General features: G+C 42.9%; 1 protein-coding gene across 3 annotated transcripts in view; it reads left to right on the forward strand.

Annotated features, from left to right (window-relative positions):
- LOC147798361 (adenomatous polyposis coli protein-like) overlaps positions 1-19929 on the forward strand; it is a 53205-nt gene that overhangs the window by 21449 nt on the left and 11827 nt on the right. For all 3 annotated transcript variants that reach the window (XM_022249916.2, XM_087139601.1, XM_022249917.2), the window contains exons 2-8: positions 6919-7027; positions 12479-12676; positions 15524-16033; positions 16310-16427; positions 16735-16980; positions 18117-18200; positions 18588-19864. In XM_022249916.2, the coding sequence (XP_022105608.2) occupies positions 6919-7027; positions 12479-12676; positions 15524-16033; positions 16310-16427; positions 16735-16980; positions 18117-18200; positions 18588-19864 (2542 nt within the window). The remainder of the gene's footprint in view (positions 1-6918; positions 7028-12478; positions 12677-15523; positions 16034-16309; positions 16428-16734; positions 16981-18116; positions 18201-18587; positions 19865-19929) is intronic.

Raw genomic sequence — 19929 nt, forward strand, 5'->3', positions numbered from 1 at the left:
AATGCATTTGCCAGATCAGGCACCAGGGAGGGACATTTTGACATTTGACGTTGGTGAGATGCCGTGGTGGTATTTTTATGTACATGTAGGTAGTGCAGGACTATATGACAGCGAGACATTAAGTTCACGTCCACAAAACATTATGCATAAATTCAGGTGGAATGCTCTGGAGGTGCTTCATACATGTACATGTATGTTGTGAAAGAAAAAATTCATCTCCAAATATAGAAAACTGCAACAGCACGGAAAAGTTTTTAGTGAAGGATAACCGAAAACACCAAGAGTCCTCATCATGACGTTTTCCCGAAAGCATTTCAAACAAATGAACAAGTCATTTTCAAAAACTTCAAGCTAAGAATTGGGTCTGTTGAAATTACTTCCGAACCTTTAGTGTGGTGTACAGAATACTAATGGAAAACTTGGCAGTTTGTATTGTTTATTTTTTGAGCTTGGAGAACCATGCATGCACTGTTTACATGTACTTTCATCAAGCCAATTAAGTGTTCCTGGAAAAACAGTAATTTTTTTCCTAGGCCTCTTCTGTCTGTGGCCATGGACATCAATATACATGTACATGTAATTTGCCATTTCAGTTCCGACTTTACCACCTGGGCTGGGGCCAACCCAGTGAGTCAAACTTGCTGTTGAGGACCCAGAAGAGAGGATGGAAAATTGCTAGTGAACAAATGATGCCCAAACAAAATCACATTTTGTAATAAGTCCTTACGCATAGTTTATTTCCCATCTACATGTTACATGTATATACTGGGTACAGGTGCACACATTACAGTGCAAAATTATTTGAAAAGTTTGCAGTTCCGACTGTGCTGCCCTCACACACTGACAACTGGGAAAGGCAGGAACATTTTTCTTGTACGTGTACATGTAAATGAGTTTTTACTTTACTGTTAATGAAAAAAAAAATCATACCAACTACATGTACCTGTATTAATAACCATACATGTACATGGTAGATGCAGATGTACACGTACCCAACATGGTACGGTTGCAATGGTCAAGTGGAGTACCGAAGGTAAAAACATGGAGATGGCTTGTCACATCTCTCTGAGAACTGAGTTTACAACATGTTTTTGTGTCAATATTGTGAACTGTTTTCCTTCTATAAAGAGCATGATTTAAACCTAACAATGTTGTGTCCCCCAAAAGACGATAATGGTATTCAGTATAAACCACTTGCTGCCGGGGGGTTTGAAAAATGTACATGTAATGCACATAATCAGGACTTCTTCAAGATTTTCGGTTTTCAAAATTCTTCAAAAATTCATCATTTCAATAAATGGACATTTACGCCCACATGAATTACTGTCTGTTGGACACTCTAGTCTGACAGACAAATCTATTGACGCCTGAGTATTTCAGCCAGGCCTGAAGCCTTGTAAAAAGAGCCCAGATTGTGCGGTGTTATGTAACTTTCTTTTGTTCATGAACCTGGCACAGCGCGTTGCTGACTTCTTTCAATAGGGGCCAGATTAGCATACAGCAGTGCTGTGTGGCTCATGGTGGTGGAACGCTTTTGTCCCCGGTGATAATCCCCTTGCACTAAATGCCCCAAACCGTGGTATACTGTTTCAAAACACGGCTGGACTATCTCGACTATTGAGAGGGAAAAAATGTCTGTAATGCCCAGCAGCCTGGTCTTTTATTCCGAGTACAGTCTTTTGTTACAAGGCCCAGTTCCTCTTGTCCGATTTCGGAGACTCCAGCCATGCGTATAAACAAACGGTGCCCGAAACCGGGCTCCTCGGCAGGAAGTGGTTAACCACTTGCTGCCGGGGAACCCTGTTTCAAGCACCATGGGTTTATATGCTGAGCCGGGGTGCCCGAAATGGGACAGAAGAGCTTGTATGTGGGACAAAGGAAATTACGCACTACCTCACAGTTCTGGACTCTCTTTACAGGTGGCAGGCCTGGCTGAAATACGCAGGAGTCAATGAAGGTTGCCTGTCAGCTTAGAGTAGCCACCAAACAGTCATTCGTGTGGGTGTAAACATCCATTAAATGAAATGATGAATTTTGAAAAATTTTGAAAACTGAAAATCTTGAAAATCCCCCTTATGTGTGCATTGCCTTTTTAAAAGCACCCGGCAGCAAGTGGTTAATTAACGGATCACCCCTATGATCATCACGCTGTCAGCATCTATCGGTACCTTTGAAATCAAATTGTAAAGCTGAACTTGGTACTTGGTACATACATGTACATGTACATGTTTTCATGTATATGTAGGGTTACTGATCAGACTAGAAAATGATACAAACTCAATTTTGATTGCCTGTATTTTGTACTGGGGCATATCTCATGCCTGCCAAAAGCAAATTAGATGAAACAAAAGGCGTTGTCAAGCCAAGAGTGTCCTCTTTAAAAATGGTATTAAGTAAAAGGTATTTATGTTAAAAGTGGATAGCATTTGCTTTCACCATGGACAGTGTTTTCTCACACCATTTTGCATTAGCTATAAAATGAAATACCATTTTGAAGTCCTGACACATTTTGCCTGTTTGTATAATCCTAGGAAAGACAAGTGTTTTAGTTTAGAGGGAAATGCGTAACAAAAAAATAACATTGCCAAAGGAACCAAAAAAGGTATTATATGGGGAGCAGTATCAGATGGATTCCAGGAGATTCTTAATGAAATTGTGTCTGGTTCCGTGTAACTGTCCTGTAAGGTTTCTGTAGTGGAATGGCGAAGGGGCCCCTGGAGAGGTTGAGGGAAGGTTGGAGGATGGTTGAGTCACACTTTGCTTCAGGGTTCGGCCAGAGAAACCACAAGCATGCCAAAAAAGAGGGCTGACCGGTGCTGCAGGGGGCAGCTGGCATGCTATGGAGTTTTGAATGATACAATTGAAAGCTTAGCACAAATGTTTGTAAAATTGATTTTTTAATACATGTACCTTTGGGATGTAAATTTATGTAAGCTGAAGCATCAGGTAAGGTGGGCTCAAAGCCGTCAGGTCTTGCAGTTGTAATTTATTTATTTTTTCCCCTTTCCTTCCTTGGTCCCACACATTCTGTAGTATTGTCACTTTTGGGTGGGCTTGGAAGCCCTAGAACTACCTGTAAAAGGGGTTGACTGTCAACACATAACTCTGACAAGCCTCCCGAAATATTGACCACTTTCAGTGAAGGGCATTGGCTCTTGAATTTCTGGACCGTTCAAGGAAACTTGCTCATAGTGCCAACAAAATTACACATGGCATTGTATTTTGTTAAAAATACATGTAAAAAGCCTTGGTCACCCTGCTTTCCATAGAGTCTCACACGTATCCCTCCTCCCCAATTTTAACCTGCTGTTGAACCCTGCCTGCATACTGCACTGTACATGTACAGCTATGATCCGTCAATTCAGCAATTGGTTCTGTCTACACATACTGGTGCCAATATTTATGCTGTGTGTTGCTGGTAATCACTACCAGGTGTAGTGTGTTCTATTTTAAGTAACATTTACAAAACATGGCAGTGACCCCTGTCGTGTTTTTTCCTCCTCCAAAATTTCTACAACATGTCTGTTTTCTTTCATTTGTGATTAACAGCTTTCCCTTCCCCTTTCCTTCCCTCCTCCCTGTCTTCCACTCACATCCCCTTATCTTAGCCCCTCTGCCATCTCCCCTACTCTCTGTGTATTCCATTGCACTATTCCATTAAGGACCCTGGCACAGTAGCCCAGACTGATTGTAGGAATCCAATTGAGACCTCGTTACTCGATATGAATGCACTCACACAAGTTTTTAAAAAAAAATCACAGGAGGGTGAATTCTTGAGACTGTAACTGTGCCTCTCTATTATTGACAAAGTCATAATAAAATTCGTCAAGAGGCCTTGAGCAGCAGGGGAGTCAGAATATATCATACTCCCTGAAGAAAGTGCCCAACTGACAAGAAATTTGAATAATGCCGTTTTGATTGCTGTTTGATTGGCGAAGCCTTCAGCGAGAGCCCAGGCGTCATGATTTCGCATTAACCTTTAGTCAGGCAAGAGTTTCATTGGTATGGTCTGTAGGAGATCAATAAGGATATTTCAACTAAAATGATCTCCAGATGTTTCTTATTTTCCTTTGTTTGTAATTTTTTTTCTCCGCCGGCAAGTTTTCAGTCACTGTGACAGCTAAATGGTAGAGTTGTTATATTGCATTTGCACTGTTCCACACGAGTCAGTTTAATACATGCCTTGGTTGATATTGGTTCTTCCTAGAATTGTTGCGGTTTCTTTTAACCTGTGAGTCACAAACTGCCATTGGCTCTCTCTCCTCCAGTAATTTATTTCTCACTGAGATCTACGGTACCTCTTTTTGTCTGTACATACATGTACATGTAAAGAATTGATTTTGCAGCCCTCGCTGTAGCAGTGTTTGGCATGGACAGAGGGGTTCCACCCGTGAAATTTATTTGCCAACAGCCCTAGCAAGTCGACTTTGTCCGGGAAAGGAAGCTGTATTAGGAATTCACAACAGCTTGTGAATTTCTGCTTTGCCTCATTTGGGAAAAAAATATCATGGATGTCTGTCAGGGGTCTGTTGTCAGGGAATCGAGCTGCTTCATTCATTGTGGGTACATAACTTAACCCAGATAAAGCTTGAGGGATTGATTTTTTTTAGAGTAGTTGATTCTGTCTTTTTCTTTACATATTATACATGTACATGCACTGGCTTGGCAAAGTGCCAAGAATCCTCAGAAGCTTTTCACTCTGCAGTATGGGAAGTAATCCTTCAAGGAAAAGATGACAGGAAATGCCCAGGAGTCAGGGAGGAGAACTATTCCTGTATTGTGAGGAAAACCCTGAGAAGCCATGGCAATCAAAATCAAGGCGTGATGCGGCATTGTGGGAGCTTTCTGAACCAAAATGACCTTTATGTATCAGGGGAAAGTCGGAAGATGGAACACTTCCATGCTAATGTGTGTACAGTGTAGGCAGTAAAATAAATGGCATATTTTCTCTTCACATAACCACTGCCTTCTGCTTCTAAACTTGCTACATGTATTTCATCGTTCTTTCTCCAATGGTCATAGTCATTCCCTTATTTGCAGTGACACAAGCATCAGTTTCTGTTCGTGCCATTCCCGAGAATGTTGTTTTTCACCTTTTGTGAATTGATTCAAGCAGAGCATTCCCAGTTTATGCAGTTTAACAAGCCTCTATAGTGATTAGTGATTTAATTTTGGTATGCCCCTGTGGTAACAAACTACGTACTTAGTCAGGGTTGGCTCTCAGTCCATGTGACCCTTCTCTCAATTGTTCCTTTAAAAGCAGAAAATCTTCATCTGTTCTAAAAATGTAGGCATTTTTCAACATACATGTACATGTACGTTCTTTCTTTGAGAGTGTGGGGGAGTAGGCGATCCTGCAATAAACCAATATCAGATGTGAACTATTATTCAAGCTGCTGTATGCAAAATCTGGAGCTCATTATCCAACCTGGGCAAGAGCACAGAGGGATTTTGTTTATGTCATAATCAAGCTGTCCATGATCCATCATAGATATCCCCCACTCTCCAAACACAGGGCCTTTCCTGTTCCTTGGTTTCTCAGGAGAGGTTCCGTTACTGTTTGGCCCTAGGGCCTCCCACTTACAGAAAAGACCAGAAAAAGACGTTTTGATGGAGGAAGAGGTGCAGGCAGCCCACAATGGAATGGTTACTCATATTTCTTGCCTTGCCTTTGATCCAAATCGTTAGTGTGTGTTGCCTTTTTGCGAGCAATTTTCCCAGCATGCGGCTTGTCTCTTCTTCGGATCAGGTGATTTTCTCCTATGCTTGGCCGGCCATAGCAGATACCGTGCTGCCAGGATCTTCCTGTTTTTCAACTCCCAAATTGACCGAGACTTCAAAATTGTGTGCCTGAGGCTTGTGTGCTCTGCATGACTGTGGTCCGGTTAATACTGATCAAAAGCTTCCCCTGGCCAGCTACCATATCCTTGGTGCTGAGTCCTTGGATTGCAGGTACAAGACCAGTGTTGAAGGTCTGGAATTTTTAGGAAGCTGAGTATTGTTAAAAGGTTTTTGTGCTTTTAGTTGTGTGCTATGGTTATGATCCATTTGTTATCTTTTTTTCCAGCAGCAGGGATTCCTAAAAGCCTAGCTGTGCAGCATACCGATATCATCATATCCAGGTTTTGAGTCTGGGGGGATTAGGGGCAAAGGCATTTTTTCCCCTGGAACGATGACCTGGTTTTTTTTTTTTTCCATCTGTACAGTAATCGCCTTATCTCCCAGGCAGGTGATTTTACCATTTCTGAAGTGTTTCCACTTTCTATTTCTAGAAGAAAATTTACAGCATGCCCCTACCCTCCCTGGAGTTGCGAGTTTCCATTGCTCCCACCTCCCGTACCCCACTGCATGCAAAATGGATTTTATCATAATTACAGCACCAAAACTAGCGGTACCGAGTAGTTCTCCTGGAGACCTGGGCAGCACTTGTTTTCTGTATAGCAAAGATGCAAGTGTGCATTTCATGCTTGAATCCTTTTCCAGACGGAACCATCATGAGCAGTTTGTCCTGTTTTCCAGGGTAGTCCTCATTGCTTGCTTGTGGGAAAAATGCTAGCACCTGGGGTACTTGTACTTTAGAACCCCATTTACATACCGTACATGGACAACTGTGGTTGTGGGCAGGTTAAGCCAATGAATTTGTATGAGGGATCTTTCTTACATGTAGGGGGAGCACTGCCATGTACTCCATTTCAGTGGAATCTTTTGTCATTGTGGCTTTTCTGGTGATAATACTCTGTGACTAGTTAATAGCCAACTTGACCATTGACTGGTCCAATCTGTCATGTGAAAACGTTTGGGCAAACTACATGCAGCTCTAATGTCTCATTTTTTTTTTTAATACACTTTGCCACAGGTTGAGCTGCACTTTTCAGAGAGGTGGGGTAATGTGTTTTTTTTCCTTACGCTTGCCTGCAGGATTTTGCTGCTGACCGAGCAAGACAACGAGGAGAAGCTGAAGACATGGTACTTTGCCCAGCTTCAGAGCCTCAAGCAACGCATTGACCAGCTGCCCATCACCGAGAATGTGAGTAAAGGAGATCGGACAGTTAAAGCCGAGATGAAATCATCTTCCTGATTCTGCTCCCATCTTTTCTTTTTAATTCTCTGCGTAGTCCCTTGAGCAGCTTTCTCTTTCGTGAACTGTACATGTACATATAGGCCTACATTGTCTTACGTGCTGTTCAAACCATTGTGAATCGCGGCCTGGTCTGAAGTGCATGGCTTCTGCTTTGAATACTAAGTAAGTAATCACTTGCTTTCAGCAGTTGCTACTTCCCATTTAATAAGTGTGTACATGTACATGTATACTCCCAGTTGTAGCTACCATGCATGTACTTCATTTGGACAAGTATTGCCTCATTGTCCATAGGAACACACACATATCCCATTTGTCCTGATCGAATTAAATTTGGTAACAGTATATGCGCCTATCCTATTAGAGACAAAGGTCACTTGAGGTCATGGCCTTGCAGCAAATTAATCCTGTTACCTTATTATCGTCGACTGCATTTACAATGTACCTTCACTGTATGGGATGTGAAGGTTTACCAAGCTTGCACCAAATTGGTGCCAGGTCAAGTTGTTTAACGTGTAGCAAAGAAGGCTGGGTTTCTATTACAGATGGTGTCAGGCATTGGAAATATTGAGTAGGGACACAAAGTGGTACTCTTGGAAAAAAAAAATTCTCTTTGGGGGAGGGCACATTTCTAAGCCCATCGTGGTAGTGGGTTTTAAAATGGATAAAAACTGCTGGGGAGGGTAAAATGTAAATACATGAACATGTATTATAGAAAATACATTTCAATGAACAGACAGGCTAGACCCACAAATGATGTCAGATACTTTGATTCCATGTCTGCATCTTTTCTTGGTCTTAGTGATTTCAGTCTCTGTGCCATTCATGTTCTCTCTAGAGACAGTCCTTTAATTCATTTCATATCATGGGGCAAACTACTTTTATTTGTGACTTTATCTTCGGCAATTTATTTGGAGCTTTTTTGATTAATGCATCGAGCAACATAAATGCTGGACAGCATTTGTACCATGGAATTTTCCAGGGTTGACTTTTGCACCATCATCAATCACAGCGCAGCCTGGCTGGCTGTGCAATTTAAAGACAAATCGGGCATTGGGTTCAGTTTACCCCTAATGGAACTCTTTCTCATTTCACAAAGAAACCTTGCTGGACAGCAAAGGACAGACTTGAAAAACCAAAATGCAAGTCAACATGTAGGCCTACTTTTATGTGTCTTATTTCTTCTTATTCTATGTTGCAGGTACATGTATTTGAACGTGTTACCAACTTTCTTTTCCTTTCATCCTCAGTTTACATAAAGTACAGCTCCAACAGGCCAGTTGCCTGACCAGAGACGGGGGGGGTTCGTCAAACCAAAAAGTGGAACTTTTGGCACTATGAATTATTGAATACATATTTTTATGCAAAGGCATATCACAATGAGCTTTGGAATACAACATTGAAAAGTTGCATGTCTGTCGCGAAGCAAAGGTTGCATGTAAGACTTGTACACTGTTGTTTTCAATATTGAATAAACTTAACAAAAATACATTGATTTCAAACCCTTTGAGACACCTGAAATGTGGATATTGGCTGGAACTTCCTGACGGTACATGTGACTTGAGATTGACTCATTAATATGCAGGATCGTGGTCACCTTGAGCTTGAGAATCAACGTATAAGCCGTGACTTGTATGGCGAATATTACGGTATATTTAAAATATTTAGTACACAAAAAAAGAAAAAAAGACCACCAAGAAGCAGAACTCAGAAGCGAGCGGGGGGGTTCTGTTGAACCCCTCAAACCCCCCTCCCATTAGGCCAGGACTTTGATAGCAGCCATTCAGGCCAAAATGAACCTTTTACTGTACCAACTTATTTTGCAGTCACTGTATAAAGCCCCCAAAACCCCAATTAAAAAACATTGCTTGTGGACGCAGGACGGTAACGACGGTTAGATTACAGATGATAATTGGATTGGCTTTCCGGGGCCAAACTCCCCTCGGTGATTGCATGTTATTTCCCAATGGTCTAATTGCCCTTATGTCTGCCTCTGTGGCACCAGTAGGCCATCGCTCATTATTAAACACATAAAGGATCAGCATCTGTCAGCATTAATGGCTTGATATACAGACACAGAATAATAATGCATGTATGTGTAGGGTAGATACAATTTGTAAAGGAACCCCACCTTAAAAAAAAAACAAAGATCAGTTTGTTCCTTTTCATTTTGTCTTTTCCAACGCGATTATAGAAATTGTGACCAGTTGAAGTGTGTACTGATCTAGGTGGGCTTTCAGTGAATTTGTGTTTGTAAAGAGCTACTGTTCACCTGAATTTGAATGTGGCTGAAATCGAACGTTGCACCGCTTGTTGAGAAGATGCTTAGAATGGCAAAACAATACACAGTTGTCACAAAAAACAGGCCATCAAAATGATAATGTGTCTTTCTGTTGAATTTCATGTAAATGTTCCAACATACGTACATTTAGGTATTAGTATGCAAATCGCCAAGCAAGATTACTGGTACATTGTAGATGAAGGGCTTGGTACCGGTACTCTGCCTACATGTACCATGTACATGTACGTGTGTTAGTAGGTAACACTTTGCCTGCCATTCTGCTGCCTAAATCAAATAAAGATGCTTTGGATGGATATTGCCTGCACGGAGACCAACACATTTTGTTCCTAATTGTTACATACATGTAGATGTATCATGCATGTTCTCGTAGGGTACACTATGCATCTGTACCACATATGTGTGCACTCTGATCTTGTATTTAGGTTTTTTCCCAGACCCTACTAAATGCACCGTTTGGACTTCATGTCTTTTTGTTTAATTCAGAAACTGAAATAATTTGTAATTCATGGTTGCCTGATTGCAGCACAAATGTTTATCTACTTAAATAAGACGGCGGCCTCATGTACAGTATAGCTGGGGCTCATTTAATGACATTGTTGTGGTGACGCATGATGACTGTGTATGGTACATTGCAGCCTTGTGTGTCACAATTAATGTTGGCGCCAGCAACATACGCAATTTTTTTTTTTTACATCAGAGCCTTGAAAACATATTTTTAATATTATGTTATTATTTGTGCAAGACGAATATCCGCTTATCCCCTCATTCAAAACAGATTGATTGAATGCTGGTACTCTCAATAATGTCACTTCAGAATTTCAACTTACGATGCACAGGTCAGAATTTGAGAATTTTCTTTGGGGTAAATATTTGCATACATAAGGTATGTGTGCAGACTTGTTGCATGCCTGAACAGTGAAAACTCTTTTTTATTTTAAGTAGGCATGGAATATTAAAAACGTTGGACAGCGTTGTGTTTCAGGGGTTTTGTGTGCTCCAACTTTCAGTCTTCTTGTTGATTGGATAAACGACTGCCGGATGCAGTCTATCTACATCTAATGCTGACCTCCATACAGTAAAATAGAGATCTCAAGAGGTGCGCAGCTGGAATCCAAGCTGCTTAATTATTGAATGATTTCACTGTTCCTGAATGAAGTGTATTGGGTGTTTGGAGAAGGGATAGCAAGTGGACAAATTCTGCACAAACTCCAAGACTGGTGGACAGGCCTTTCAGTGATTGTCTTTGTTTATTACAATTTGGATTGAATGTGTCGACAGTTTCTACATGACGTTTAGAATTTCTTCAGAACTACATGTACATTTACATGTAATTGCATATATCCTTGACATAACTTGCACTTCTGAAACTGACATTTCCATTCTCAATTCCTTCTAAAACTGGAACCTGTTAAGAGATTGAAATGCTTAAAAGCATTTATCAGGTGACCTGGGAGTAATATGAAATACACCTGCATGTACAGGGTGTTTTTGTGGGGCAAATCCACAGTATTTTACGAGGAACTTCATTCTACACATTGCAAGCATGCATGCAGGTCATGCATGGGTTTGTTGTAAACTTACATGTAGCAAGCCAGAAGTAATAAGTACATGTAGAGTACCTAGTTGCCAATGAACTTTTCCAAGGATGGGGGTGGATCAGGGTTTATAAAAATGGCCCTGTTAATGGTGTGTCCAGATTCTACTGTTGCCTTGAACTAAATGAATAATCAAGGCCTTCCAAACTCTGCAGGTCTTACATGTACTTTTAGTCTGCCTCCCCAGCTTTAATTGTATTCTGGTTGTATTGTATTGGATGGGGGTGGATCAGTTGTAAAAATGGCCCTGTTAATGGTGTGTCCAGATTCTCCTGTTGCCTTGAACTAAATGAATAATCAAGGCCTTCCAAACTCCGCAGGTCTTACATGTATTTCTAGTCTGCCTCTCCAGCTTTAATTGTATTCTCACATTCGCCCGGGCGTGGAAACGCCGGCTGGCTAGCATGGTCTAGTCATAGGCATATTAGCGTGATCGCTCCAGCAGACACGGGATGTGAAATTCATCCACAATGTCAGTCATTGGCATATCTGAATCCATCACGGAAATGAGACTTGGCCGGCCTGTTATTTAATATCGGAGGATAGTATTTTGTTGAGCTCTTGCATGGATCCCTATTCTGTTTTTGATCAGAGTGTGGTTTCCACAAGCTGTAATTTATGCCATCACAATTCACGGTTAGAATATCTGTCCCGTGGAAACGTTGTCAAAATGCAGATTGTTCGTGTATGGTTTTCATCTTTAAATACATGTAGGGTAGATTTGATACCGTCAAATTCTGAGAATGTTGGCTGAGTTCTTTATGGGGGGAGTGGGAGAAGTTGAGATGTTTAGACTCCGTACAACATGGACAGGAGATGACATGGTATTTTACAGTCCTCAATCACCTGATTTTAATTAGAGTTTTCACATACTGTATGGGTTTAGGGTTAAATTGCATTTTATTGAAGATGAAGAGAGGACTTGATAGTAACAGAATTTTTCTCAGTGACGAGCAACTCTTTGGAAGTTCCGAAATGAAATGCACACTACACTGTGTGTAATTGAGGCAAGATTGTTTTTAGGGTATGATAAAAATGTCTGCATAATGTCAGTTGATGATGTTTGTTGGAACTTTTTGACAGTTTGTGTCTTTGTGGCATTATGGACATAGCTTATACATGTACTTGTACGTTCAACTGGACCTGTGTCCTGTCAGGGAGCAGTTGTCTATCTTGTAGTCATTACACAGGTTGTTCCTGAGCCGGAAGTTTGACCAGAGCTAGCTTACTTAGTATGAGCATGGTAGTAATGGGGTACATGTAATTTGCACTTCATTGGATAGTTAATCAGCCACTGTTGATTGGAATGCTTCTGTCAGCAGCTTGAGCAGGCCCTGTAGTTGCAGAACAGAACCAAACTGCAGGAAACATCCTACTGTTGAGAAATCTCTTTCAGCACGGTAGTCTCAACACTGAGGAAAGTTGGACTGACATGTTCTCTCCCCACCTCATCTTTTCTCTTGCTCTCTCTCTCTCCTTTTTCTTCTTTCTCCATTCACACAGTACTCCCTCCAGGCAGACATGTCACGTCGACAGCTGGAGTACGAGGCCCGGCAGCTGCGGGAAGCCATGCAGCAGCGGCTAGGTGCTGCTGACGACATCGGGGAGCGGCACGAGGCCCGCATGCAGCGGCTCTGCCTGATAGAGCGGGAGATGCAGCGGCTTCAGCAGCGGCGGGAGAGGTTGGAACGAGAGGCACAGGTAGGCCTAATGACTGTCCCCCTCAAGGGCCCATTCATACGGACATGCACTTCTGGCAGAGGCAAAGGTGAGGCAAGTTTGACGTCACAAACATTTGCGGCAAAAAACGCGCTGGATTTGAAATGTGTTCAACTTGTGCAAATTGGCAACACGAAAATTGTACCTGACGTCACATATTTGCATTCATTTTTGCTTTTGAGTCGGGTATGAGCTGGCCTTTTATCCTGAATTCTTCTGATATGTACTTGTTGCAGATTCAAAACAAAATACAGCCTAGTTCCTGTCAAATTTCATAGAGATTGATACCTCAGTTAATTTCTAATGTGAACAAAATGTGGAATTGGTTAACAGCATGGCATGGTGTCTAACTGGGATTCACAGGTTTCCATTCAAAAATGGCCATAGAGTCAGGATAACTGTTCTCCAGTCACTGACCTTAAATTCTAACCACTATTGTTAAAACCAAAATGACTTGTGCAGTGAAGAAAATCTGAATTTTTAAAGTGAGTTGTCGAGCAAATCTTAAGTGACATCTTGGGGATTACATGTCTGACTGTTTAATGGACCACAACAAAAGAGCATCGTGAGTTGGGACTCACTGTCACTGAGGTGGTTGCAGTTGGTAGAGTGAAAGTGCTGTTAGAGTCTGACTCCTTTCCTCAAAATCCTTAAGAGGCACTGGGGAATTTCAGACTTGGGCCACTAATCCACAATTGATTTGAAGTGCAGCATTTTGGAATTGTGGACGGTGCTGCACAACGTTGATGCAGAGAATCCAGCCCGATTTCTATTCAGGCAGTTAATGTGCTTCTGACGTCCACATTTCAATTAGTGCGGGCAGCTGTGACTCATTTGCAAACCATCACTAATTGTCTGTATTGACCTTGCTGTGCTGATAGTATGTCCATGTGGCAATGTCTGCCACATGCAGTGCATTCTAATCTCTTGTTGATACGTGTGATCTCACTGTGAGTCTTGATTCATTATTCAGTGAAGGTTGCACATTTTGCTGTCCTCCTTTACTTCCTTTGCCCTAACAGTCCTGAATGCTCCAGTAGTTTGAGAATTCAGGACTGTGAGGGTAAATGATAGTGGTTGTGACTTACCGGGTACCTGTACATGTTGTCTGTGAGGTATTTGTTGTCTGTTTTTAAAATTTTATTTAAAATTAAGATTCATGTAGAACACAGTGAGGAAGATTTAACAGTGAAACATAACCAGTGAACACCCTGCCTTTGACCATACGGTATTCCCTGCTCTATGCTCTGACTATCCTCCATTGACCATTCAGTGCTACTTATTCTTCTTTGGGCACTTGGGAGAAAGTTAATGGGCAGTCCAAGCTACTCAGCTGAAGATAAATGCTAATAGTCACTGCCCTGAGCTCTGAGGCACAATAGTCTTAAATGGATGCGCGCTAGGCTCAGTGTATGCTTTCCCTAGCCTGGAGTTACAGTGTCCTACATGTATAACCTAGAGTCCAGGGTCACAGACCTGTCTTCTGTGGATTTGTCTACAAAAGACCGAAACTGGAGATGCACCTGTTTATGTTGCTCTTTAGGTTTTTAGGGCTGTTGATGCCTTTGAGAGCAGTGATTGATTGGGAAAGTAAAGAGGGTGGCACTCTCTTTACTGTTTTAGATACGAAAGCCAAGTAGGATGGTTTTCATTTGGGTACTGTACATGCATATCCCCATGGAGGGAAGTACATGTAAATGAAGTCTAGCTAGGCCGACTGCTTCCCCTGTTGGGATATTACTGGTTTGTGTGCACCAATTGCACTGAATTGCTGGATTTTCTTTCTTCACTTGGGATGCATTACTACTAAAATTATTCAGTGAATAGGCACTGGGTTACGTTGCAGGCAAGTTTTATTTCATCATGAAGTGTCTCTGTGGATAACAACTTCTTTCCTCCAGGCTTATTACATTTTATTTGGGTTAAAGAACTTATGAGAAGAGGGGCAGCTACATGTATGTAACGACCAAAGGTCAATGACCAGAGTGTCATTCTCATGTTGGTACCCTGCCAAGTGGTGACGAATGGTTGGCCCGTGGACTGTCACTAATCCATTTTGCTGGTGCCGCACGTCATTTGTGCTTGTAGGAATTACTTCGCTTCATTCAAGCATTAATTGCAATTAGTGAAATGACAGGTTAACAATATTAGGCAATACCCAAATGAAGCAATATCTTTTTTTCTTAGAAACTGATTTAGGGAAGGGTAGTCTTGCACGTGGAAAAAGTTTTCTTCAAGAGCGGTGTACATGTACATGTGTGCACTTGCATGTGTGTACATGAAAGTAAGATTAATATCTGTGGTGAACATGTTGACTGCCAAGAATACACATTGTCACAGGTGCACCAGATTCTGCCGCTGCGAGTACAGGTTTGGTTTATTCATAGGAAGTGAAAAGCTATTGTTATGTATACACCGGCATCAGTGAAAAACACAAAGTATGCTACTGGCAATGTGGAAGACGTAAATCTGTAAAATGCTCATGTTCAAATAGACACCTGAAAAGTACCTGTTAAATATACGCACATGCATACAACACTTATGGGAACGCCCCTTTGAAATTATACGTTGCAGTCAATTTGCTGAAATTTTGGTTTTTGTCTGTGTATGCCAGTCATTTTTCGCAAGCTCTTTAATCCTCTTGTAGTCTTGGTTTGGTAAAAGATTTGAAACTTCTTGTGACTGTTGCTTTAAATGTGAAGGGTTCTTACTGCTTGACAGTATTTTGCATAGTGTAAGATAATAGCTCCAGGTACTAGATGTGAGTACCAGATTAATAGCACTTCTGTAAAGGGTAACAATCTTTGTTCCTTGTCTGATTTTTACCAGGAGAACTCTGGACATGGCAGCAGTAAAGACAGTCACAGCTCCCCACTGAATGAACCCAATGCCAATGACCCTCTCCAGCGTTGTTCCAACTCCCCTAAGCCAGGGAGCAGTGCCCACCACACACCCGAGACCAAGCCCAAGGATCCCAAGCACCTGCTAAGCCATCTCCCCAATGGCATGAATCCTGCCGCGCTGACGGGTGCTGTGGGCTCAGCAGAGAGTGACAGCCCCTACGCGCACCTGTCAGCGGACGGGAGCGTCCAGCAAGCAACAGGTGGTATTGAGGGACCTGGCGGTGTGAGTCCCTCCATTCCACCCACCATGCTGCATGGGACGTGGCCGTACGTCGGGGGTGCCATGGCCATCCACCAGCGCCACGTCATCAAGAGCACCGTCAATGCGACCTCCTCCTCCTCAGAGCAGGAGACATCCAGTGTGATGAGCTTCAGCAGTTCGGCGTGCTCGTCAGGGCCAGGACGGAGGTTACAACCAGGTCAACTTGGCGCCAAGGTCAGACAAGATAACATGTATAGCGTACAGAAGATTTGGGCTGTTTTGGCGATAGAAATGGCAGAATGATTTATTTCACTATTTAAATTGATGGAAGCAATTATAACCCATACTTAACAGTACACTCTTCAGTAAGTTATCGATGGTTGCACATTAACAATATCAAACCATTTAGAAAGCAATGTAGCAAGGTTATTTTGGAAAATTTGGTTAAATTTGAGGGATAAGACACAGTAAATAAGAGATCTACCAAACGCTTTTGTTACGTACCGGTAGGTTGAGATGGTGTACTCACTGCTGTCAATGCTGGGGACACATGACAAGGACGACATGTCTCGGACACTGCTTGCCATGTCCAGTTCACAAGACAGCTGCATTGCCATGAGGCAGTCAGGTAAGAAGGATTCAGGTTAAAGGTGCTACATACCATTTCCACTCCATGGGAAAGAGTGAACGTCAACCAAATTAGATCCCTCTTGACCTGTTCAGTAGATGCTTGTTTTCTTCTCATGAGCTGAATTTGTACTCCTCTGTGCCACTATACACTGAAAAAAACTGCATAAAGCCTCCTACAGTTTTGAAGTTGTTTTCCATTTATCAAATGCCAGGTTGAAAGTATACATAGTAAGGACGACATTATGGTTGAAAGATTTTTTAATGCCATTTCCTCTTTTCTGTCTTTCCTTTTCCTTCCTGCACAGGTTGTTTACCCCTCCTGATCCAGCTCCTCCATGGTCCGGACAAGGACTCCCTGCTGGGGGACACACGAGGTGGCAAGGAGGCCCGGGCGCGGGCAGCAGCAGCCCTTCACAACATTGTGCACTCCCACCCGGAGGAACGCTGCCGCAAGCAGGAGGCCAGGGTGCTGAGGCTGCTGGAGCAGATCCGAGCCTATTGTGACTCGCTGCGGGAGGCAGACGGGGAGGAAGGATCCAAGGCCAATGCAGGTGAGACACATACTGTCAGTTTTCACATGCATGAAGACGCAGTTTTGAGTTTTTAAATTTCTGTTCATCCAATAGCGCCGGTTACACGAAGACTTTGAAGGCATGTTCAGTTTGGTGGGAGGAAAACCCCAGATAAATATTTCGGGGAAAGACCACAGAATCAGGTAGGGATTAAAAACCCAATTCACATGCCCACCAGGTGGGATTTTAACCTGGGCTGCCGAGGCGGAGGACGAGGAAAGAGCCACTATGCCTACCATTTTTTTTTTATTTTGCTTCTCTGCTTGTTTGTTTGTCGTGCCTGTCTTGTCTATCTGTCCTTGTCTGCTTGTCTGTATTTACCTGTCCAAAGGTAAGGACTCAAAAGCAACTTGTTTCACCCTGTGCTTGACGTTGCTGTATACCTAGTTCATTATAATGTTTGTGTTTCTTATTATGCACAATTGGTATATTCCATCAGTATAATGGTATGTTAAATGTTTAGAAGCAACATTGAATCATATGTTCAGTTTAGTGAGTCTGAAGTCAACATTTTCAGTTATTTGTCATTGATTTTGGCTATTTTAGAAGTGGACTTCAGTAATATAAGAATCCCTTTCAGAAAATGTAAATCAGGAAATGGGATAATTGTTTGGTCACTAACAGTCCTCTGGGGACACAGGTTTGTGTTAATGATCAAAAGGAATGACTGTTAACTGTGAGTTTTGTGACATTGCAATCCACAAAGCCTCTACATGTACATGTACCGGTACTTGTGTTTTGATGAATCTTGATACCCCTCCAAAGGGCATCCATAACCAATCAAGGTTTGTTGAGTATACATGTACATGTTGCACCTGACTGTACTCAAGGCATGGAACACTTGATACTTGACAGGTGTAAAGTTCATGCTCAATGCACAACTTCATGCACTAGCCCATAGTGAGCACTGCATACATGTACATGTACTCGTATGACTATTCTTTTGCCATCAATCAGTATTAAAAAGGTGTGCTATGATGTCAGCTATTTAGAAAGAGACTGTTAGCTACAATGTATGTCTTTGCATTGGTTTTTTGCTCGGTCTTTTTTTTTTTAGGTCACGAAAGGCTGTTTTTTATTAAATGTGATTTATGTTCGAGGTTTTTGCCTTGCAGTTGACACCAATCCAGGCCCAGCCATGGCAGCTCTCATGAAACTGTCCTTTGATGAGGAACACAGAAGTGCAATATGTCAACTAGGTGAGAGTTAACAATCTTTGAAACCTCTTCAAAAAGCTCAAAAAATATTCGAGTTTGGAGTATCTGGTGTACAAAATACACAGAAAAAAAGTGGAAGCTTTTTTTATAGTGGAATTGCACAGTGTGTTTGGGTAGTAAATGCATTTTTGGTAGGCGTAGGAACTCTAGGCAGAGTGGAAAAAGTAACTGATTACTGCTTTAAATTTCTGGGGTAGTTGACAAGGTTCAGTTGATCTGCTCCAGGATTGTAACCTGCAAAGTCTTTTCAACTGCACCAGCAAAGTAACAATTCATCGAATTTGAAATTGTAAATCAGAGGATTGTTTGAATATCTTCAAGTAAAATTATGCCCATCACTGGTAATCTTTGTCTTTGGTTCTTTGACAGGTGGGTTGCATGCCATAGCTGATTTGCTTCAAGTTGATTATGAATCAAACGGAAACACGAGTGACCAGTATGCTATAACTGTTCGCCGCTATGCTGGCATGGCCCTCACAAATTTAACGTTTGGTGATGCAGCTAACAAAGCCCTCCTCTGCTCCATGAAGGGCTGCATGCAAGCCCTGGTCCTTCAGCTGGCCTCTGAGAACGAGGACCTGCGGCAGGTGGCAGCCAGCGTTATCCGCAACCTGTCGTGGCGAGCTGACCTGGCCAGCAAGAAGATCCTGCGGGAGGTTGGGGCAGTGGTGGGCCTGATGAAGTGTGCGCTGGAGGTCAAGAAGGAGTCGACGCTCAAGAGTGCACTGAGTGCCCTCTGGAACCTTTCTGCCCACTTCACGGAGAACAAGGCAGACATCTGCGCAGTGGAAGGTGCCTTGGAGTTCCTGGTGGCGACGCTGACCTATAAGAGCCCCTCCAGAACCTGGGCCGTGGTAGAGAATGGCGGCGGGATTCTGCGCAACATCTCCAGCCATGTGGCCACCAATGAGGTCTACCGGCAGGTGCTGAGGGACCACAACTGCATGCAGGTGCTGTTGCGCCACCTGAAGTCCTCAAGCCTAACCATCGTTAGCAATGCCTGTGGAACACTCTGGAACCTTTCGGCCCGGAACAAACATGACCAGGATCTGTTGTGGGAGCTGGGGGCTGTTAGTATGCTTAAGAACCTGGTGCACTCCAAGCATAAGATGATTGCAATGGGCAGCTCAGCGGCCCTCCGTAACCTCATGTCTGCCCGGCCTGACCTCCTGAATGCCACCGAGAGCCACAAGGAGGGACAGCCCACGCTCCACGTCCGCAAGCAGCGTGCACTCGAGGCCGAAATTGACAAGAATCTCAGGGAAACCTATGTCAGCATGGAGAAAGACTGTCATGCCATGCAGCGGCGGATGCCCGTTCGCAGTCAGCACCGGTCGCCGCAGAGCTCTGCTGATTACTCGCCTGTTCCGCAGCGCATTGCAATCTGGAACCCTCAGCAGTCACCGACCCACGAACTGATCTTGAGCCAGCACCGGGAACGTTCACAGTCCCCAACTTCACGTCAGGTGAACTGTAGGGATGCCCCTCACCCAAGGGACCAGGACCCTAGGAAGTTGAGTGGCAGATCCCCTGGTCTGGATGGTGAGCACAGTCGTGCAGAAGACAGTTCTCAGCATCACTCGGGAACCGGATCTTTAGAAAGCACCCATAAACGACATATAGGAGGAAGCAGTAGAATTGCCCAGGTAAAGAGGGATAACAGTTTCAACAAGCTCTGTTTTGCTGAGATCAAATTTGAAAAGGTTTTTAA

Source organism: Acanthaster planci, linkage group LG08 (genome assembly GCF_054643075.1).
Source record: "Acanthaster planci isolate LZ-2023a linkage group LG08, COTS_SCS, whole genome shotgun sequence".
NCBI classification, from domain to species: Eukaryota; Metazoa; Echinodermata; class Asteroidea; order Valvatida; family Acanthasteridae; genus Acanthaster; species Acanthaster planci.